At 32.3% G+C, this 24,709-nt stretch overlaps 1 protein-coding gene across 4 annotated transcripts; it reads right to left on the minus strand.

Annotated features, from left to right (window-relative positions):
* Positions 1-50: 50 nt before the first annotated feature.
* Positions 51-23,512, minus strand: LOC101505523 (exportin-T). Of its 4 annotated transcripts, XR_012162280.1 has the most exons (15): positions 21,636-23,512; positions 21,343-21,432; positions 21,157-21,246; positions 20,869-20,973; positions 20,678-20,737; positions 20,342-20,404; positions 20,159-20,254; positions 19,591-19,755; positions 12,985-13,158; positions 12,825-12,887; positions 12,660-12,758; positions 6,903-7,049; positions 4,696-4,873; positions 4,476-4,578; positions 51-259 (listed from the first exon to the last, which is right to left on the minus strand). XR_012162280.1 is itself a non-coding variant. In XM_073365935.1 (13 exons), exons 1-13 carry the CDS (start codon positions 23,349-23,351, stop codon positions 4,784-4,786), a joined length of 2,958 nt encoding a protein of 985 aa, XP_073222036.1. In that variant the 5' UTR covers positions 23,352-23,512; the 3' UTR covers positions 4,354-4,783. The 4 variants fall into 4 exon arrangements, 1 of the variants encoding a protein (XP_073222036.1); XR_012162281.1 differs by lacking the exon at positions 4,476-4,578; XR_012162279.1 differs by lacking the exon at positions 51-259 and having other exon boundaries at positions 4,354-4,578.
* Positions 23,513-24,709: the final 1,197 nt, after the last annotated feature.

Below are 24,709 nucleotides of genomic sequence, written 5' to 3' on the forward strand. Positions count from 1 at the left end.
TTTTTACAAATATTATAATCTTGCAAAAAGGTAAACTTGTAAATTTGAAGTTTCAAATTTTAAAGTTTTTTGCATATATTATGGTCGAAATAAGTAAGAGAAGTAGCACAAATTACACCTAAGATTCAATGAACCTATTAAACATGAGCAAGAATTTTTGTGTGATATTGTCTACAAATTTTGTGAACAAAAATGACTTCTATCTAACATTCTTTGCCCTTATTTAACGTCTACGCCTCTCTACTTACTATATCAACATCTGCAAAATAAAAAAAAATAAAATAAAAAATATTAAATTGCAAACAATAAATAGAAAAAAAAAATAGATGTACTACGATATTAATGTAGATCAAATAAGAAATATGAATGATTAAAAAAAGTTTATCAAAGGATAAAAAGAAAGAAATAAATTCTTTATTGGAGAGCTGAGAGCTAAAAGTGAGCATCGTAGTTCATCCTATATATTTTACAAATACAAATGTGAAGCTTGAATTAAGCCATTTATATCTTTCATAATTTAAAATGGATTTTGATGCAATTGATTATCTCACTTAATGGATATTATTAATATATTACTATTTTTTTTACTAAATATAATACTAATTTTTGAATTTGAAAATATTTTATTTTTGTTTCTACCCAAATATGTTAAAATAAAAAATATAGATTAAGTAAAAATTTAAAACTACATCATGTTATATTTAATATGTTTTTAATATATTAATATATCTTATAAAGTCTTGTATTTGTATTATATTTTGTGTTAAATTTTGTATTTTAATAATGTTGCTCTTATCTGATAAAAAAATTGTTTATTTTTTTAAAAGAAATATATGAATGTTATGAATCACTGAGAAATCATGTTATACGTAAACTCTCCTACTCGACTCAAACCTCATTTATAGTGAGTTGATGCTTATAAATTTCTTTGAGGCAAACTTTAAGATGGTCAAGGTCTACAATAAACCAAGTTTTAAATGTCACTTGAAAGTTCAAACATTAGCGACAATTGACAACACTATTTAGAAGTATAAGTTAACAGTTCATCTCGTTATTATATTTGAGATGAAGGTTTATTGATGTCAATCCAACAAGTTGATTTGTGAAAAACATATTTGTTTTTTTCTTATTTTTACATTGATCGAGTCATTGTCTTATCCATAAATTACAAGAGAACCGTTATGAAAAGTGTCATCAATTTTAGTTAGAGTTTTGAGTGACTTTGAAGTGTTGGTCCACAAAATATCATCTATGAAGTTGATTCACCTTAACATTCATCATTTCCTCCAAACAAATTAAAGTCAAAAGAGTTCGTCAGATATGTATAGAAAACTTATGCGAGTACTTGAAATTTAAAGATAATTTAATAGTTAGGATATGATATAGACAAAAGAGAATAAAATAATTGAATAAAAATAGAATATGATAAAGACATCAAAAATAAAGAGAGGATAACGAGGAGAATACTAATATCCAAAAAATATCAAATATTTTGACCATTTTGGAATGATTGATGTTGTAAAAGCTTGCATAAACAATAGAGCCCATGACGTAATTCAGTTTTCAAGTTAATGTTTTCATCATCGCCTTTGTGCGATCATATAACTACAAAAATGATAAATATATCCAAAATTGAAAAGAAAAACACGGAAAGAAGGAAATAGAAAGGAAAGTGAAAGGCAACATAAGATAAGGCCTCATAGGGATATTCATAGTGTAAAAATTTTATTGAATTAAACTACATTAATGATTTTGTTTAAATCAAGTTTAACCCGTTTGAAACTGATTTATCAATATAAATTAATTTAATATTTTAAATAAGTTTCAAATTAAAATCGGTTTTGAATAAGTTTTTCGGAAAAAAAATTTTGAAATTATTTTGACAAAAAAACTAGATATAAAAAATTTCCCGATAAAATAAAAATTCGAGATAAAAATTTCAAAGATAAATTTTGGAAAAATAATTTTGAAATTCTTTTGACAAAATCTTTTTGATTTTTTTTTAGAAAAATAGATATAAAAAAATTCTCGATCAAAAAAATATTCGAGAAAAAAGTTTCGATTATTTTTAATCAAAAAATTTTCTAGAAAAAAATGATTAAATTTTTTTGAAAAAAAAAGTTTATTTTTTTTCAAGAAAAATAAACTTCCAAACTTTTATAAGAAAAAAAATCTTAATTGAATTTAAATTATTTTTTTAAATTGTTAAAATGGTTTTTAAATTAATTTGGTTAAGTGATTTGTTTTAAATATATGATTAAATTCATGAACCATTTAATTGATTTGATTTTTTTTGTAATGCAATACCACCCAATTTGTTAATATGAGTCAATTAACCATATATTTTGTACACCCCAAAGACCTTATATATGGGTAAGGAATCAATCAATTTAAGACCATTAAATACAAAGTTTCTACTAAATCCCTAGCCAATGCAATTAGTGTCACACAATCATAGTTCAGATGACTCATTTACCATGTTAATCTTTATATTATGGTTGGTTTACAAAATGACATTTTTAGTTATTTTGTTAAAAAATGTCATGTGGTTGTTACGATGTTGCCATTAAGTTTATCTTTTATTTTTTTTAAATTAATCATTTAAGTTCTACTTCCTTAAAATTGTTAGTCCTCTTTTCTCTTCGTCATCTCCTATTATAAATTTATTGTTTCAAGCCAAAATTTCTATGTACCAGTGTTTTTAGATTTTTGCTTCAATGCTTTGTTTTTTAATTGAGTTTTTTATTTATTTAAATTTATGATGATGAAAATTGATAATAAAAAAGATGAAGAATTTGATGAAAGATTAAATTTGTATGGCTGAAAGAAGGACAAACACGTTATTTTTTTAAACTTTAGAAAATTTCTTCCAATCATCTTTTTCTTTAACCCAAAAAAAATAAAATCGAAAGATCATGGGGTTGTGAGTAAGAAAGATCATGGGGTGGTGAGTAGGTTTTGGGAGAAGAAGGGGGAATGGTGGAGACAAGAGGTGGTTTAAGGGGTTTTTACTTTTTTGGAAATATTTTCTATTTTTATGTTTTGTAACGTATTCTTTTACCTTAAAGAGATATTAAGTAAGTCATTGTCATAGATATTAGATAAAATGTCAATGAAGATGTATTTTCTAAAATAATAAAAATAATTTTTTGACATTTTAATTGTTTCTAAAAAATATAGATCTCACTTCAAAAATTTGTAACTTGCCTTTCTAACAAGTAACATTAATATAAATTTTAGAAAATAAATACATGAAAAATTTTACAAAATAAATGGCCTGAATTCATTTCAATAACTTTTTTGTTATTTTAAGAAGAAAAAAACAAGAACCAATAGTTTTTTCCTTTAAATTTCTAGATTTGGTGAGGTAGAAGATCGGGAATAAAGGAATGAAGATTGATGTGTATTTAAATAGAATAATCATAATATTTATTTTGAAATTTGTTTGTTTTTATAAAAGTTAATTAAAAAACATAATTTACCTATTTGAATTTGTCACTACATAACATAACTCAAGAGACCAAACCCAAAAAAAAGAATATGTATATTTTTACCAAAAATCTAACTATAACTATTTGTTATATCTAAGAAAAAAAGTTCAAAACATTGTTTTACGAAGTCATTATAAAATAATACTACTTCCGATCTTTATAATAAGACAAATAATTATAAAATAATACTAGTTCCGATACTTATATATAAATAAGATAAAAATGTCAACAAAAAATTGATGTAAATTATTTTTATCAACTTTTGTTGACTTATTTATATTTCATTTGTCTCTTCTAAAAAAGACTTGAGAGGGTAAACTCATTATCTAAATTAAAAAGTTATACATGATGAATGTATTAAACTTATAAAACATAAATAAATAAAAATTTATTTTAAACACTTTAAGTTTACACAAAAATACAAATACACGCACAATATAACTTAACAATACTTTTTAACGTAGAAAGTTAAAAGGTAGTTTAAGAAAAATGTTTAACAATGCTAATTTGACATTTAGTGAGAAATATAATGTAATTTTACAAATATAAAATTTATTATTTTGACAAACCTATAGACATTGGAATAATATTTTACTTTTTAATTAATAGTCTGAAATGAATCTGGTTAATGAGTACACTCGAACATCTCATTAACAACACTGTCCAATTTTTGTAAACTACAATTTTAAATATCATTCTTTAGATGTTGTAGATATCAGTTACCGGTTATTTATGTATATAAATATAATTATATTGCGTAAAAGCAGGCCATAACTTAATCGTACGAAGACAAATGAATAAATTAGTTTAGATCAACGAATTTTTAAAGTAACTGCAACGAAATCGACGGGAGAAAAAAGACTGAAAATCAAATACCAAAATTTTTATCTTATATAGACAGGTTTCAATCAGGCAGAAGGATCTCTAATGTAATAAAAGAATTCCCAAAATTTACAACTGTGGGACCAAAGAATAAAGAAAGACCTGAGAAAATTTTACTGATTGATCAGGTTGCAGAGGAACTAATCAAAAATAGGGCAAGAGACTTATCCCGTAGCTCGTCCGCAAAAGCTATATACACGAGACACTGCAGTATTTACCACAGTTCCGTGACTATTTTATTTGGGAGAAGGGAGGATTAAAAGTAAATAAATAAAATGATAGTGAGAGCTCAAAATTAATATAATCACAAACAATCAATTACCTTTTGTAGACTCAAATCATTACCCCGTACTTGAAGACGGCCAGAAACTAAGCCCGATGACTCGTAATTTGTCCATTATAAGTATATGCTATCTAAAAACAAGGCTTCCATTCTGCTGCAGTCTCAAATTTTCTATGAGTGACTGATAGAAAGATTTTAGTGCCTTCATATCGGTACCCTGCAAAAAAATATGAGGAATATTAGGTCCACTGCATCAAAAGATTTAATGGGTGATTCCCCTAGAAAATAACATGCATTAATCGTACATTTGATTTGCTAAAAAAAGCATACTAGACAGCACAACGTCGGTTGTTATGATTGATTTAAAAACTAGTCAGGCTTCTAGACAGAACAAGGGGCAGATGATTGGATAAAAACATAAATTCTTGTCCATCTCTGAACCAAGGGACAATTTTTTATCCCAAGTACAATATATCTAAAATACCATTTTCTTTTCTACTCAAACAATATTTTCTCTCTCATCTTCTCTCTATGCTCTTTCTCTACCCTTTCCCTGTCATCTCTCCTCTCACTCAGACTTCTCTACCCCTTTCTCTCCTCTCTCTTATCATCTCCTCCCTCATCCACTCTCTTCTTATCTCCCCTCTCTCACTAATCTATCCCTTATTAATTTTTACATCCATATATATATATATATATATATATATATATTAGTAAATTTTATCATTAAGACTGCTCACCAAACATTGGACAGGACAAAAGTTATCCAGCAAGGTTTGTCTTGTATTGTTCAATTCAATAATTTCTCTTTTGTCTCTTTTGTAAATCGAACGGACTCTAAAATACTATTAGCAAGTAACTTCTATAGAAAAAAGCATCTTCTAATTGAAGGATTCACAACATGTAAGCCTAGGAGAGAACTAGCAGGAAGAATATAAACCCTGATAAGCAGCAAATACTTCTTGTAATTATACTTCAAGCAAAATATCTTGTAAAGGCTCCAATACTTTTCGAGGATAGAGGGGGCACAGTCCAAGGATAACATTGTAATTTCTCAGAGAAAGCACATCATGGATATTTTAGGGGAAACTGGTTTGGTGAATGTTAAACCAATTGACACTCCTATGGAGCCTAATGCCAAATTCTACCAAATCAGAAGGAGACATTTTCAGATCCAGAAAGGTACAAAAAAATGATTTCATTGTCACTGGCCTAGATATTTCCTTCGACATTAGTGTGGTAAGTCAACTTCTTAACTCACGTTGCAAAGGGCATTGGGATGCATTATTTGCATCTTGAAGTATATTAAAGCAGCTCCCCGAAAATACTTTATCTACGAAAACAAGGGTCATATTCAAGTTGTGGGATTGCAAAGGGCATTGGACTGCCTTGATTTGCATCTTAAGTATATTAAAGCAGCTGCACAAAAGGATCTTATCTATGAAAACAAGGGTCATATTCAAGTTGTAGGATAGTCTGACATTGACTAGACAGACTCTTTTGCTGATAGGATATCCACTTTTGGGTATTGTATATCTGTTGCAAGATCAAGCACTAAAGCAGGATATCAAATTATGGCATCAACTACTTGCAAGCTCATACAACACTCATTTGTGATGATGAAGCTGCAATCCATATTGCCTCAAATTCAATATTTCATAAGAGGATAAAGTGCATATAGAGATAAATTGTCATTTTATTAAAGAGAATCTATTTTATCTAGAGACGTCGCTACTAGCTTTGGTCAAATTATCAATTGGCAGATGTTTTGACAAAGTCTTCGAGAGGTCCTCGTATAAGCTATATATGTAACAAGTTTGATGCATATAATTTACATGTTCTAACTTGAGAGGGAGAGGAAATGTTAGAAATAATGTATGTAAGTAGTTATGGTTTTTATGTAAATGTAGAAAATGGAGTAGCGCTAATATTTTTTATTTATTACAATTCATTATATGAATAGCACAAGTCCCACACATATTATTCTTGTTTCTGGAAGGTTCTTGGTTAGTTGTTTACTGTAACATACCTAGCTTACTGTAAGGTTTCTGTTATATTTAGATTACAAATACCTCTGTAATCAACGAAAGCTCAAAATACACACTTTGACCTTCAGAATTCAGATTCAAATTTAACTTTCGAACACATTTATCAAAATTCTCAATATGGACAACAGGCATCGATAAATTTTGCTTTAGCACGACAAGAAAAGTATGATATAATATCTCAGTTCGAAAGAAATTTACCTGCAACTTTTGACGATACTGTTCGGCCAGATCTGGTGGGCAATGTGCAGCAGAAAATCCTTTTGATATAAAATAAACGAGAAAGTCATCCCCGAATTTGTCATACATAACCTTCTGTGCAACCACAATTTCTCCAAACAAAACAAGCTGCATGGAAACATAGACAATAAATAGGGGGAAAAAATTAGTACTAAATTTTGGCATAAAACAACAAAAAAATATGGTTTTAACCCTCTGGTTCTGAGGGGAATGAGGCCCTAGTAATTCAAAGTTTGGTCGAGAAGTAAGTAAAGTCTGACCAATGATTGTTTTAGTCAGGATTCGAACTCGCATTCTCCCTAACAATTCGATTTTAACTAAAGGTCATTAACCACTAAGCTCAATCACTTGGTTAAAACGGCATGTCTGGGCATAAAACATCACCCCAAAAAATCACTGAAATATGGATTTCAGCTTTCTCATTTAATTAACTTAGATAAACTAAGAGAGCATTTAAGTCCCTGTGTCCATAACCGCATACAATATGCATACTCATACCCACATAGATAGCAACTTTAAAACCTGTTTCCAGAGCCAATGGGTACCTATCTACTCATACTCACACACATCACCCACACTTTAGTTAACTTATATATGACCTCCCTTCGTTTGTAACAACCTAACATTACAACTATATATTAACATTGACACTGAAAAACTAATAAATAAAATAAAAAAATATTAACTACAAATATAACTCAGCTGAAAATTGTCCAAAGATCATCCCAATCTTAATCATAAAACATTAGAAACATTTGACCAAATTAAAATGCAACATATAATTAAGACTTAAGAGAAGAGTATAGGTATTAACTCTAAATATTGTAAACACACACACACACAGATAGAGAGATGGATCAAATATACTACACCGTTAATGACTTCAAAAAGAATGTTTTTTTTGTCAATTAACGGTTGAATAATAATCACTTATACATTGATTGTCTGTACCAAATCTCATAATATTTAAGCAACAATAAGTTTGCAGTCAAATGGTTCTTATATTTCATATATTTTAAAAGTGCATATTGTATTAATCTTAGTCTATCTCAATAACAAATTAAATAACTTTAGATTAATATAAAACTTTATAGGAATGATATGTAATCTAGGTAGTCAATCGCGGCGGTTCCCGGCGCGATCGCGCCGGAGCATGGCGGCGTAGGGTCTGGCCGTGGCAGCGCAGTGCAGCGCGGGGAAAAGGAAGATCGTGCGCGATCTGGGCACATTCGCAAGCCGCGTGTTCCAAAAGCCCAGAAAACGTTATTTTTTTCTTCAGGAAAAATCAATATTACCCTTCCATTTTAAAACGTTTTGGGGGTATTTTTGGTATTCCATCCTTCAGATTTCACTAACCCTGACTTCACTTTCCCTTCTTCCTCGTTCTTCCTATTCTTCGTTCCTCCTCGCTGCTGCTTTTGTTCTTCCACCACCAGCCGCGCCATCCAGCTTCTGTCCAACATCAAACCGCCGTGCCGCCTCCAGGTTCAACACCATCAGCCACCTCTGTTTTTTCCTTCCTTCCTTCTTTCTCTTTTTTTTCTTTAGTTTTTCTTTTCTTTTCTATTGTTAGTTAGTTACTCTTGTATTTTCTTTTTCTGTCCTTTTCTACTTCCCTTCATTTAATATTTTGTTATTTTATTACTCTATGTTGAAGAAGATGATGATATTTGGTATTTAAATGTAGGTTTCGATTAAGACTTGGGGTTTTTTATTACTATGTATGAATGTTTGTGAATTTGAGACATTGTTTAATTATTCATGTAATTTGTCCAAAAAAATAGAGGTAATCCCGATTTCCGGAGTTGGCCGTGATGCGCCGCTATCTGGGATTAACAACTACCTTATATGTAATAGCAATTTTAAATCAAATGGTGGATTTTGAAATACAATTATATGGTGAAATGTTAGAGATAGGCTTCACACTAATCTAGTTCATATAGTATTAGAACAGTGCTTTATATGATTCCAGGAACCATGAGTTTTTCAAATCTTCTTTTCCTTTAACAACTACAATGGCATTCTATGAATCTGCAAGTCACACTTCCCCACCCAATCTCCCTCAAGCTCAACGGCAAGAACTTTCAGAAGTGGAAGCAACAAAAGCAAAATAATTTTCACAGCTACAAGCTCCAGGATATCATCAATATAGCATTCCACCATGTTACTCTCTGCCGCTAACCGTGAAGCCGATGAAATGAATTTGGGTTCCCTAGAGTGTGAACAAGACTTCCCTTTTCAATTTTGAATTTCTGCTTTCACGGTTCATATCTTACTGCCATGCACGGCAAGTTCGGGAAAAGTTATTAATACTTTCAAAATCTCACAACCACCAAAGCTAGGCCACTCAGATCTGAGTTGTTATCTCTCACCAAAGACAATCGCTTAGTAGAGGAGTTCATATCTTACTGTCATGCACAGCAAGTTCGGGAAAAGTTATTAATACTTTCAAAATCTCACAACCACCAAAGCTAGGCAACTCCAATCTGAGTTGTGATCTCTCACCAAAGACAATCGCTCAGTAGAGGAGTTTATGCTTCGTGTTCGTGACATAGAGGATTCCCTTCTCCACATCGGTGATCTGATTTTGCATCAGGGTTTGCTGCAATTTGTCCTTGAGGCACTTCCAGAATAATTAAATTTGGTTGTTGCTGCAGTGAATAGAAAACCAGATCGTATTCTATTCTATGGGTGAAAATTGAAATTTGGTCTATGTTGCTTGTTCATGAAGCACGTCTAGAGAAGAGTAGAAAAAATGTTATCACTGGTACTCTCTGAATCCTACTCAAGCTCGGTCACAACAATTTTCCACTGCACAAGAGCAATTCAGTCAGAATTTTCCAGGTGTTTCTCATAACCTGGATGAAAATAATGGTAAAAGGAAGGATCCTCTCATGGTAGAAGGTCTATTTGACCCTAGAGGTCTTTTTCGTGGTTGTGGTGGCAAACAGAATATTCAATAACAAATCTGTTATACAATGAGGACAGATGCTAGTGTTTGTTGGTATCATAACTCTGGTCATAGGTTTGATGCTTATTTTGTTGGTTCTTCCAAAGGCAACTGAAATTCTAATGGCCAACGAAACCCAAATTTTAGCCCATGCCATGACACAGCAACTGAAACCATTTTATGGCAGTTCTGGTCATTTTAATCACTATATTCAACCTTTAAATGCTCAGCAATCACTTACCACACCACCTAAAAGCCTCAACCTATCCTCGCTGGCACTGATTCTCAGCTTCACAGTCAGTACTGGCACCCTGATTCTGGTGGCTTTCTTAATTTGGTCTCTAATGGAAGTTCTCTAGTCACCAATATCAGCACACTGTCATAGTCTTCTAGGTAGTCCATCCCAGATAGCGGCGCGTCGCGGCCAACTCCAAAAACTGGGATACCGGGATGGCCACTATTTTTTTGGACAAATTACATAAATAATACAATATAAACATATATTTTTATGCAAAATTAAAAATGACTCAAACTCTGAAATATTCATAAATACAATAAAAAGCCACAAGTCTTAATCAAAAGATACATTTAAATACTAACAAAAGTTAAGGAAATAAAGATAAATACAAAAACAGAGGCAAAAAAACTTATAAAAAACAGAAAGAAAAAAAAAGCAGGAATAAGTAAAAAGAAGGAATAAATAAGAAAAGAAAGAAGGAATAAGTAAAAAAAAAAAAAGAACTAAAGGAAAAAAAAAACAGAGGAATAAGTAAGAAAGTAGAAAGAAAAAAGAGAACGAAGGAAGGAAACAAAGGAGAGAAAGAAAGAAGAAATTGGGTAATGGACGACGGTGGCTGGAAGGTGGGCGGCAGCTGGATCTTGCAGGAAAGGAGCGAGTGTTCGCAATAAACTGAGAGTGTTTGAAGGAGAGAGAAGGACAATGAAATTAGGGTTAAGAGCGAAAAACCTAAAATACCCTTTAAAATTTAAAAAAAAGAACACATCCACATTTTTGGGCCACGAGAAACACGCGACCCGTGACCCGCGAACCCAGCCAGAACGGCCGCTTTCCTGTTTCACACCGCTCCGCACCATGCCTCCGCGGCCAGGCACTGCGACGCTCCGCTCCGGCGCGATCCCGCCGCGAACCGGTACTATTGACTACCTAGATAGTCTTAGGTTAACAGCATGAAGTACTAAGACTTTAGTATTGTATTATATTGCAGCCAGCTCAGCAGTTTGTAACTGCCTTGAACAAAAAGGACACAACTAGTCTCATTGTTCATAAACCATCAAGGCTGAGCAGCTGGCACCAATACCAGAAAGTTGTGGCTTGTTCGACTGACCCCCACTTAATTTATTGTTACCCGGTTCCAATTTGTTCGTGACTCCCTAATAGTTGTTTTGGTTTGTTCGTGACTCACCAGCAGTGGTTCTGGTTTTTCGGTCCCTCTGTCGCATTTCGTGTATGTATTTGGTGATATTTTAATCATCTAATCATAATCAAATCATCAATCTAATTATTTTAAAAGTCTTCATTCTTTCTTTTCTCCTTCTCGGTCTAAAACTCACAACTTCAACAGCGATTTCATTTCTAATCAAATTTTGTCTTGTGTGACAAATCATCCATCATAATATTTTCATCTATGCAATGTGAGCTTGGTTTCTTGCTATTTCTTAACCACCCAACAGTCAGCCCCATACAATATCGTAGGTCTTAGAATAAACATTTACTTTAGGTTTGATGGTATTTTTCTATTACAAATTACTCTTGCAGCACTTCTCCATTACATCCACTATGTCTGGACCCTATGGTTGACATCCATTTCAGAACCCATGGCATGCAAAATGAATGAGAAACTAATTGCAATAGCTGTTAATTATTGTGCATTTTTCAACCAACATGATTTCTTCAAACTTAAAAAGATTACAAATACATGGACGAAGAAAATGAGTACTTATTGCATTGTCATAAAACTAAAAGATTATAAATAAATTGATTTTTTCAATTGCTAATATCAATTACACAACTATTTAGACTTCCTTTGAGATAAACCAGACAAATAAAACATCAAACAATTATTCATTAACTGATTTTTTTTTCAATATGCAAAATCAGTATGCTTCAAAAATACCTAATGAAAATAGTTGATACTATCCTATAAGCATATCATGAAAATGAACTGCATTATGTGGGACCAAATCAATAAATAATCTGGACGGAACCCCTTCATGACTTTCATTGCATTCAACTACCGAGAACACTTGTTAAAAGAATTGGTAACCCAATAAGCTACCCTAGACCTGTATAATAAACCCGGCTACAATACAAACTAGTTTTTTCATGGAATCTTTTAGATGTCACATGTTAGATTATTCCAACTGAGACTGTAGCATGTTAAACTTTTGAACTTGGAAATATTTACGTTATCATGCCATTCTAACCCTCTTAATCTCTGCTTGTTATAACTTCAAAAAACCATATTAAGTGTTCCCCTTCTATTAACATCGCCATTCCTGTTCTACAGGAATGTAGAATCAATTTTTAAAATACTGCTCCCGAGCTTTTTCATGAATTCTTCTCAAAGGAAGCCCATTAGTATTATAAACAGAGTATAACTTATAAGCAAATTGTTTCTTGACAAGCCAAAGAACGAGAAAACTATTAAGAAAAACTGAAGTCCCGTGTTGAATAGAGATAAGGCTAGAATCACAAAACTTGAAAAAATGGCTCATGAGTGTATAATACAACAATAAATGAGACTTACAGTATTTGCATCACGGAAATCAAAAGATCTGTCCAGCACACTGTACAAACAGCAGTTTGTAGCAAATGTTTCAATCACAAAACTTCGAAAACCAGGAACCTGAACCAGTAATCATTAAGTTAAAATTATTAATAGCCAGAATAAGAAGAAATGAGTAGAATGTACCTTTTCTTCATATGGCTGGGAACACCAATCTTTAATTAATCTAATAAAAATTTGCACACATGCCTAAATTGTGAAAAATAAAAAGTAAGATTCAGTCGAAGGTATTTATCTGGTAAAAATGACGACCTCTAGTTAAATAAATAGCGAACATTACACATACCTTCCTTACAAGAATATCCTTATGATTACACGAAGAGTAAAAAAGCAATTGCATCACTGGATCCAGGTATGCTTTACATTTTGCGGAAATTAATACAGTTGACAGATCATGTGTAGCAATCACGTGAAGAAATGTATACAACGTCCGCTGAAGTTCTTGCAATTCACGGATTTCCTAGAAAGAAAGGAGGGGAAATCTTATCATGCATATAAATTTGTGAGAGCTTAGAAACATAAGATATGCATTTTCATGATGGATTTCCGATTCAAAACAATACAGCTACAATTTCACCCAAAAAATACAGCTACAAACTAAGAAAAACATTCAATTTAAATTCCAGAATAGAACTACCTAGTAACCGACCAAGTACCAGAGAAAAAAAAGAATGTGTTAAAAGCAAATAGAGAATCACTATTTTCCTAAAATAACCTATGTTGTCAGTCCCAAATAGTGTAGCGGAGCAGCCGACCCCAAAACTAGAAATAGGCAAATACCCTCAGGCGATCCTTTATCTTATTTTATTGTAAGATTTGAATAACATAAAAATTCAACTTGTATTTCACAATGATGTTGTACTAATTTATATACAAGAGTGAATTTCTCATGAAATAAAACCAAAAAACCAAGTGCAAACAGTCGTAAAAATAAAACGTTCCACCAGCACCTAGAGACGCGGTGGCAGATACGTGCAGCAAACGAATAATACAGTGACCAAGAATCCAAACACTGAACCAGCAAAGCTTGTGATGCAACTCTAGTGATAAAAGACCAAAAATGCGGCAGCAACAAGCCTCCTAGACGTGTTCACAACATAAAACAACAAAGAAACCTCCAAAACACTTATCAAACATAGGCCCCCCTCCTAGACGCGTTCACAACATAAAACAACAAAGAAACCTCCAAAACACTTATCAAACATAGGTCCCACACACTACAAAAAGGCCCGACATAACCAGGAAGAGAAAACGAGTCAAACGACACAAACGGCAGCGAAAACCGGTGGCCAGATGGTGGCACATGGACCCCACGCTCCAGGAAACGTCAATGTCAAAGGCAGTCGTGAGCCAAAGTATGACGGTGGCACTTTATGGCGGTGATAGATCGGCGACCTCTGGTTCTAATGGTGGGGTGCGTGGCGGCAGTGGAAACGACACTGGCAGAGGACCAGCAAACGAACAGAAAAATACACAGTAGGGTTAGCCTTGACGGCGACTGAACCCAAAAACAAAGAACTAGGATTTCGAACGTTGCTCAAGATACCAAGTTGAATAACATAAAATGATCAACATGTATTTCACGTTGATGTTGCACTAATTTATATACAAGAGAGAATCTCTCAACAAAGGAAAGAAAAGATAATTAAGGAAACTATATTAATGATAATAAATAGAGAATAATCGACAATAACGAATTAGTCTTTTATCTTTTTTCCCAAATAGGTTGTTGATATTTAAATATAGGAATATTTAATTTATATAGAAATAGCATATTCTATTATAATTAATGCGGCTTGATTATCACATATTAGTGTCACTAACCTAAGAACTGTTTCAACCAAATGAGCTTACATGTTACAAACGCCATGGCCCCGAATTCAGCACTATAGTACAGCAATTTAGTATGATTCAAAGCGAAATCTGTCATTTTGTGATTTATTACCACTTAGCTTAAGGGTGAATTTATTTGACTGTCTACAAGGATGATATTGTCATACCTTGTAGTGATCAGCAAGGCATACTTCAATTGAAACGACATCTCTCTCATCAGTTTGAGACTAAATATGCTATGGATATTCTTGAAGAGACAAGATTATCGAATGCCAAGTCGGTTGATATTCATATGGATACAAATGTCAAACTTTTACCTAAAAGCCACTTGCAAATCAAGAAGATACAGAAAATTGGTTGGTAAATTAAACTACCTCACATTCACTTGTCCAAATATTTCATTGGCAATCAGTGTGGTAAAACAATTTTTAAACTCTTTTTGCCAAGAACAATGGGATGTATGGTATGAATCTTACAATGCATTAAAGATACTCCAAGAAAAGGTCTAATTTATGAAAGCATATGACATACTCAATTAGTTGGTTATTCAAATGATAGGTGATCCACATGGGTATTGTATCCTTGTTGGAGGTAACTTCATATCGTTTGCAAGATCCAGTGTTGAAGTTGAATATAGAGTCATGACATTAGTAACATGTGAGTTCATTTGGTTGAAGCAGATACTCAAAAAGCTTCAATTTGAAGAAGCAATGCCAATGACCACTAATCTATGATAAAGAAGCCACATTGCGTATTGCCTCAAATACAGTTTTTCATGAGACGACCAAACATCTAGAAATTGACTGTCACTTTGTCAGAGAGAAGATCGAATCAGGTGACATCATTACAACTTACAAGTTGTCAATTCCAATTATCAATTGGCATGTGTTTACAAAATCCTAGTGAGATCCTGAAAGCAGTTAGATAAGTACCAAGCTTGGTGCAATTGATTTATATGATCCAACTTAAAGGAGAGTTGATATTTAAATATAGGAATATTCTATTTATATAGAAATAGCATAGTTTCTATTGTAGTTAATGTTGTTGGTTGCAGTGGCGGATCTTGCACAAGATATCGGGGGAGCCGGTGAACGACAAGTATTAACTAAAATTTTATAATTGAAATTCTTAAAAGTTATATAATTTTTTTAGAGTTTCACACAATTCATATATAGTCAATAAGTTGAAAAAGTTAAAATTTCAATTCTTACAAATTTTACAATTTTCAGTCACACAATTCACACATGTTTTTAGAATTTCACACAATTTAATCAAATCAAATATATCAATTTTACGATTTTCGTCTTTGTCGAAAATTTTCTTTTTGAAAAATGCATCAATTTTCTTAAGTTTAAACATCGTGTCACTTCTAAAAAAATACAGAAATTAATTAAAAATATTCACAATTAAAACATAGTATCCCACTATTATATATCAATTGTTAATAGGTAAAAATTTGTTAATAGGTAGTAGTTGAGTTGCTAACTAAAGTGTTAGAATTTGTTTGTTCGTTATTAATTAGTTTATTATTCGATATTACATAGTTTATCTATATATATAGATATTGTTGTGCAAACATAATTATTTTCCCATCTACCCAATTTTCATTATAGCCAACACATTTCTATTGAGATCAACACACCCACCGAGACATGAGCCTATATTTTATATACTTGTACCCATAACCATTTTAAAGTCTTTCTTGACAACACCATGGAGCCAAAACATGGTCAAACAAAGCATTGCAATTCCAAATTTGTCAGCAAGATCATCCATAACAAAAGATACAACATTTCCATTATCGTTTAAGTTCTAAAAGTTAAAGGACCAATTTGGGAAAACAAAAACATAAAGGACTCGTTTGCTACAATAAAATAGATTAAAGGACCGCGGAAACCAAGGTTATCAAGATCTAGATTTACATCTTAAAATCTTGCGATTATGTGATCCTACTCACCCCCTCCAATCTAGATTGCACACAAGATCTCGTTTTGGAGCAAGATCGCGTTTTGGGCTCGGATATATTAGGGTCATGCCCGACCTAATTTGATAAAACGAGAAAGAAAAAAAAAGAAAAAAAAACCTATTTTTTTAATATTTTCTCGTTTGATCTGCACCATCTCCCTCCTTCTCACCAATGTTGTCAAGATCGAGATCTTGCTTAAGATCGGAAAGGAGTAACAAGATTGTAATTTGTAAAATCGCTACTAGGATCGAAAGATCCTACCAAAAGAATTATGTGGAATTGAAAGGGGGTAGCTATATCGTAAAACGTAGGATCGTAATAAAGATCGTAAGATCCTACTAATATTAAAAATTATACTAAAATTATATATATATATATATATATATATATAGATATTTAATTTTATGAATAATTATATGGTAAGTTATTTCGTTTAATAAATTAATATATATATATATATATATATATATATATATATATATATATATATATTATAAAATCCTAACATATAACTTAGTGTTTCTATTAAGTATTTTAATATTATTACTTTTTTGAATGGAGCTTAATATATTATTAGGGTTCTTCAGCCCTTAAAATACTTTACACCACATTTATTTGTTATTAGGCCAAGTCCATTTAAAAGTAACCCTAATTAATGTGTTAGCTTTATATCCCTTCCAGTTCCAACAATGAGTTGTTCTTTTGAAAGTTCATTTGAAAGTTCTGTCTCTTGGTTGTTCTATTTTAAAACTTGTGAATTTATGCACTATATGATCTATTTTTATAGAATAATATATAGATACACACACTAGTATTTTCGTTTGGTATGATCTTACGATCTTGATTACGATCTTATGTTTCGCGATCTTGCTACCCCTCCTGACTTTGATCAAAATCTCGATCTTGACAACCTTGGCAGAAACAATTTGCCTAAATTAATTATATAAACCCATTAACGTTACCAAAGATAAAGGATAAATTTGGAGGAGAAAAAGATAAAAGACTAATTCGTTACAATAAAACAAGATAAATTAAACAAATAATACCTAATATATAAAACATATCAATACAAATAGATATGCATAAAATTAACATAGAAAATAAAAATAAGATGAAATTTTTGTTGCACCTATCCTTTTCTATTATTCTATGCACTCATTATAATTATTTTATTATTTATGTTATCATATTATTTTCTTATACTTTTAGTTTTGACTTAAATGCACTTTTAATCCACCTATTTCTTTAAAAATGAACTTTTTGAATTTCTAAAACCGATTTTTTGGTTCCCTATCAACCCATTCTTAGGATTTTTTTGGTCCCCAATCCCCACCATTTTTTATGATTTGGCAATATCATGAATGGCATGAAACTTAGATGACATTTGTGAGTTGAATAAAATATTTATGTTGTTATTGTTGTAAATATTTTATTTATATATTAAAATATCAAATAAATAAAAAATTATTAAAATATTTTGATAAAATATTTAAAATTTATTTATTTTATTTAACTTTTTTTAACAAATTTAAATTTTAAAATATTCATATAAAATTTTATTTTTACTATTATTTTGAATATTTAAATTTATTACATTTTTAATATTTATTTTATTTATACATTAAAATATTAAAAATAAATTTATTTTATTTTATTTATAAATTAAAATATCTAAAAATAAAATTAAAACTTAAAATATTTAAAATTTATTTTTATCAAACAATAATTTAAAATTTAAAAATATTTAAATTTTTCTTTTAATATTGTAATATTAAATGATAAAATTAATTAAAACAACAATGAGATGAAAAATACTTCATTCAATTCACAAATGTCATCTAAGTGGCAGGCATTAACGAGTGTCACATCATCAAAAATGATATGGGATCGAAAAAATATCAAGAATTAGTTAATAGAGTAACAAAAAAAAAATGGATTTAGAAATGAAAGGGACTAAAAGTTCATTTCGATCAAAATAAGGGACCAAAAGTACATTTAAGTCTTTAGTTTATTTGTTATACTTTATTAATATCTTCGTCCCTAAATATAACACCCTCTTGAAAACAAATTGTTCCTTTTTATAAGACTCTTTGAATTTTCAATTGCATTAATTATTTATTTACTAACATATGTTTAATTAATTCACATCTTTTTCTGCAACCAATAATAAATACTATAATGAAACTGACTCTCTCTCTTGAAGGATAAAATGGTAAAACAATACCAATTATCAACAAATTTAATACTACTATCCATTTTCTTATTTTATCCATTTTCTTATTTCCCGTTATTTGAATTTTGATCAATAGAGTCTTATGCGTAGGGACGAAAGTAGAATCAAACTTTCAAAAATACAAGAGAATGAATCTGATTGGAAATAAACCTTGTCTGTTGACTATACAGACTCACTTGACCCGAACCATTTTCCCCTTCTTTAGGCCCAAGCTAGTAGCAAACAATTAGTCATCAGAAACCTTAGCTGCTAACCAAAATGCAGCCGCAGAAACAGAGAAAGCTGCGGCTGCGAACCAGAACGAAGTCAAAAGCAGAGGGAGGACTCGCGACGGTGACAGATGGAGGTGGGCACAGCAGCGAGGTTGGAATAGCGTTGAAGAACAGGGAGATATAGGTTTGCAACAGTGAGGGTTTTTGTCTTCCCGCTTAAATAGCGCTGTGAAAACGCAAACTGTTCCGCAACATCCTGCTCGAACGCTACTCACTTCTGACCTCCGGGAAGCTTCACCGAGTGTGGGGGAGGCCACCCACCGCAGCGCCACACGCCAATGTGATAGCGGTGCTATTTTCCGTTATTGACAGCGTAGAATCTAAGATCCATTAAACTTCCATTCCATGGCTTTAATTTAGAGAAATTTTAAATAAAATAAAAAACATATGGAAAACTGTTTGACAATAGTTAACAAGGAGCACAAATAATATTTACACATTACAAGCAAAAACTGTCTCACCAAATAGTAGTCAAATCAAATCATAACGAGCAATCAAATGCAAAGATAATTTAGTTCGAGAAAATTAAAAGCAAAGGTAAAATATACCACGGCTATTCACTAGGAAACTGCATTAAAATTTTCATACCTCAGTGATTGCATCAAGACCTGAAGGTAATCCCTCTCTTGGAATAACACTGAATATCCGATCGGTGACAGGTGGAAATATCTCCTCTAAAATGTCACGCATCAAAATTTTGAACTTGCAGATGAGTTGATTGAGCAACAAAAGAAAACCAGACATTTGCTTTGGCTGCAATAAAATTAACCAAGACATTACTCTGAATTTCTGTAAGTGCATTCCTAAAAAAATGCCACATCATTAAAAAATGTTGGAACTGTTTGCCACATCATTTTGTGAAAGGATAAATGACACAAAGGACTAAAGGTGGAGGAATCTGTAATTGTAGGGCAAGAATCTAAAAAAAATGTATGAACTAAAACCCAATTGAATTCATATTATAGAGACCAAAAGCGTTGTTAACCCATTATTTACAAGACCGTCACAATCCAATTCTACTTACAATCAACATAAAATATGCATTTCCATAATCAACTCCTAATAGATCAATAGCAATGCAAAGAAATAATATTTAGATCTTGAAATTGCAAATTTGCAAAAAGATAAATTAAAAGAAAATAGAGAAAATATGAACCTCAGTTTCTGCAAGTAATTGCTCAAGTGCTTTTGGAAGGTAAGGAAAGACAGATGCTCCTAGTGTGTCCACCATGCGGTGTACAAATGATGTGACCTACATATAATGCATGTATATTAGATGGTAATTATTTGATCTTTTACACAATACACACACATATCCAATCATTAAATGCAATCCTACCTTGTTTTGCAGAGGTTCTACTCTTGGAAATATAACAAGAACATGGAGAAGTACATCTAATGTCTACACAAAAGAAAGAATGGCAGGATTTAGAAGATAAAAAGATTAAGCAATAATAACTCAAGTTTCATGAAACGAGAAAAGCTTAACACAAAATTTATTTTTCACAAACGGATGTTACAATGATGGATTCTAGAAAGATAATAAATCTGAAACTTCCATCTATAACAACAATACTTTCTAAAGCTTATTACCACAAAATGGCAGAAAGTATACATCTGATAAACCATACACCGCCAGGAAACAAGAACAAAATTTGAAAAAAGAATTACTAACCTGCTTAAACATGTTGCCAATTGCAGGGCGACTAGCTGTTACAAGACGCTCACTGAAGCCCTAGATTTTTAAAAATTAATGATAAGAACGAAGGAGAAAAAAAAAATCAAAATGTATCTTCCCAGAATGATATCCTTCAAACTAATATATGAGACATGGGATAAGCAAAAAAGGTCAAATTACAGAAGCACCTTGCTAAGAGAATTAATTGCCATGATAATTTGCTGAATTACAGCAATTCTGGCATTAGTCTCCTCATAACTTAACAATTTAGCATTTCTCAGCAGTGCATCAACCTGTGTTAAAAAAAATACTAAATTACTTGCATCTAATACCAGCTGTAACAATCTCCAAGCATTAATGTTTTGGGGAAAAAAGGGGATGGGGGTAACTATTTCTCAAAATTCAAGTATCTTGAAATTTTGTATTCATAGTTTTTTTAACAAGAAAATATCTCAGTTTTTACAGTAAAAAATAACCTGCTGGCAAAGAGGACTGAGCAATGACGATAGATAATCAGATTGCTTTTCAGGTGGGACATCTTCCATTCCGATCAATAACCCAATTGCCTGTCAAGTGTGTCAATCAACACTTAAGAAGATACATAGCAGTCCTAAATTTTACAGAAATATCCCAAATCCTGAAACTTTATGAAACGTGAATACCTCAAAAATGTGGCTACCATCTTCTGACCCTGATAGCTCTTCAGTTGTATAATTCATAGTAGTGAACCGAGCAACTGTATCGGGTAGGCTCTGAATTTGACAGACAAACAAATTGAAGACAAGAGAAATGGTGGAATAACCAATCACACAACTCATCCAAGCATAAAAGAGCAAACAAAAAACGCACAATTCAGAAGTAGTTTCTACAAAATTTTGTTTAAAAAATATATTACTATAAGTACATCTAAAATACAGAAAAAACATGCAAGAGGTGTGGATTATATAATTGCTACCTGCAAAATCACCGCAATGAAAGGCACCAACTTCACCTTGAGCAATTTCACAACCCTCATAAACAAATAACTGGCCCTACGGCTTACGCTGATGTTTGGATGATGTATGCCCCTTTCATCAAGAAAAGGAGCCAGAACTATAGGAATACATTGAGTATTATCCTGAATAAACTTAACATATCTCGTCACTGTCTCCAAGTAAACGAGAGCAACTAGCCTATTAGAATGACAAGGAAACTTTGTTGATAGAAGCATAAGCAGCAGCTCACTCAATAACCCATTCCCAGTTCTTATGGATTCCTCACTCAAGGATTCTCCAAGTGCATATAAAAGAGAAAGTGCACCTTCCACCTCCTCTACATTGCTATCAGATGATATTGAAATAGCACTTGCTAACGAATTTCTGATAAACAATTGAGTTACATTTGGGGCTACCCTACCCACAGTGCGAAGTAGAACAAATAAATCCTTTCTAAACTCTGTCATTCTATCTTCCTCCTCTTTTCCAATTTTGTCCATCACATCGAGATTAGTACGGTATACAGGGTCATAACGGATTAGCCCAAGGACAACTTCCAATATCTGCCCCATGTGAAGCATATGTTTCTCACTCAAAGGAGTAAGGCCCTTCATCGTAGAAACATAACCTAATAGAAACTGAACGATACTAAAAGTAGCATCTACCTCAAAGTTCTTCATTATATAGAAAACGGATGGTAGAACTTCGTTCAAAAGCTCCATAGAGATTCCTTTGGCATCATCAGAACTTATGCGTTTGAAGCAATCCAAGGCCTCCACGGCATACCCAGAAAGCAATGCAGCTATGTCAGGGACCAGCTCGGCATTGCCATCCTCGGTCACCAGCCTAAATACACGACTAATGTGAAGGCTTTGCAACAATGACAGTTTGGATTGGGGCTCCATTCGCTTAGAAACTACAGCTAACAAACATCTGACTGCAGCAGCTCGGAGCTGATCAGACGGGGCACCAACCAAAATCAAATCAAATAACAAAGGGACAAAGGCATCATTGACGATCAACCCAATGTCGATCCAAGAAATATACCTCCTCATGGAATCTAACACATTGGTGCATAGCTCTTGATCAGAATTCCGGTACATAGAAATAATGTCATACCAAGCTCTCACAATTTGGGATACACACTGCTGTCTCATTGCATCTTTAACCCTCCCGGCAACTGTCAACTCCTCAGGGGTTCTAGGGTAATCCAAACTAATTAATTCATCATCGAGGGCATTCAAAACTCTACAGAACATGTCTATGACGACGTTGCCCTTGCGTAAATGGGGTAAAAAATCGACAAAGACGGATGACCAAATCAAGGGGTACTCGAAGTAAATCAAAGCTATCAAAACCTGTGCAAGCTTGTTTTTTATAAATGCGGGTCCTTCTAAAACCCTTATTCGGTTCTTGTCTTCGAGACACACAATTGAAACCACAGTGCCCCTGATCATGTGCTTCTCTTCCGGGGATATTGTCGAGTATCGGGTCTGAATTACTTCATGCAATGTCTGTAGGCACCAAAATTGGACTTGAACGAGATTTGAACAACATAGTTTTTCAATGCATATTCTACAAACGGAAGCCTCCTCCTTAATATCGCTGCAATAACTTTTAGCATGTTTCTTCAATTCATCATCTATAGCTCCCGATTCATCAAACATAATAAGAATCCCTTTTTCCAAGTCATCCATATTATTCGATCAATCGATTTCTGCAACTGTGATTTAGATTAACAACGAAAGTTTTTGATGATACTGTTCACCTTTCTAGTTTCAAGATCAGTAGAACTAGAATATGAAGCCTAGGGTTTATGTTGCTTTCGCTGGGTTGTTTCTCCCTTCTCGCCCAAACATTTTATTTCGCATTAATAAAATATGTATATATAATTATTATTAAATTTTTATTGAAAAAATATATAATATTCAGATTACTTACATTTTTAACATAGGCACAGGTTGACAAATAATAAAAGAATCAAAGTTAAATATATTTTATTTAAAAAAATCAAAATTTTATAAATAAAATAAAATATTTAATTGCATTCTTAGCTCTTTAAATTTTCGATTGTGCAATTTTGATTCTCATAATCTAAACTAACGTTTTTCTGTCCCTTCACTTTTACCCATTTATAATTTTACGGTATTTATGTGTTTTTATCAATTTTGCCCTCATGCGGTGTGTTTTAAACATATGACGTGTCCAAGTTTATTCCACCATAGATATAAGGATTTTCAAAAATAGAAAATTGTTAGGAAAACACAAAAAATTATTAGAAAAAACAAAAAGTCCTTAACTTTTTCACGTTTCTTCTTCTTCTTCCTCGTCCCATTTCTTAGAAAATCGTAAAGTTGTTAAGAAAAATTATTGGAGAAAAATAAGGTACTCATCTTCTCTTTCATGTTTCTCCTATATCCATGTGAGCTCATCCTCCATATTAACAATGTATGCTCACTACATAACCACATGTTTCAAATCGGTTTTCACATTGACGAGCATCACATATTTCAAATTGTGTCTCACATGATTAGGTAACAGTCGAGAAACCCAACAAGTGAATTTTTTTGATCGAGTTTAGTTGCGTCAAAAACCATAATCGATTCATAACTCAATGAATTAGAAGTCGTCGTGGGTGGTTTCATTTAGAACGTGGCAGATAATGAGGTTGGTCATGGGTTTTGTTTCTCTATGGTAGATGTACCCAATTTTTGGGGGTGAAGTGGTGGTGGTGAGTAGTGGGTTTGTTAAGGAGTGAACGACGTGAGGGAGGAGGTGGGTGTTAGGTGAAGTAACAATGTCGATTTACAATGAATGGGGGTTTGAATTGTAAATGCACCTTTTAAAAATTCCTGTTAAAAATGGAGAACGTTCTTGGTTTTAACCAAAAAACGGAGAACGTTATTGATTAGTTAAAATCAGTAATTCAGTTTTATGTATTTAACTTGTTAATCAATCAAACTGAAAGTAAATACATAAGGGAAGACATACCACACAACGATATATCTTGGTTCACCAACCCGGGTTACGTCAAGTCTTCACAACCGTGATATTT

This window comes from Cicer arietinum, chromosome 3, assembly GCF_000331145.2.
Source record: "Cicer arietinum cultivar CDC Frontier isolate Library 1 chromosome 3, Cicar.CDCFrontier_v2.0, whole genome shotgun sequence".
Taxonomy (NCBI): Eukaryota; Viridiplantae; Streptophyta; class Magnoliopsida; order Fabales; family Fabaceae; genus Cicer; species Cicer arietinum.

Excerpts from the sequence above, each read along its gene's own strand:
- LOC101505523 (XM_073365935.1), bottom strand. The coding sequence starts at position 23,351 with ATGGATGACTTGGAAAAAGGGATTCTTATTATGTTTGATGAATCGGGA. Across the intron at positions 19,756-20,158 it reads AATTACTTGCAGAAACTGAG|CCAAAGCAAATGTCTGGTTT; the intron begins GTTCATATTTTC and ends ATTTTATTGCAG. Across the intron at positions 4,874-6,902 it reads AGTATCGTCAAAAGTTGCAG|GGTACCGATATGAAGGCACT; the intron begins GTAAATTTCTTT and ends ATTTTTTTGCAG.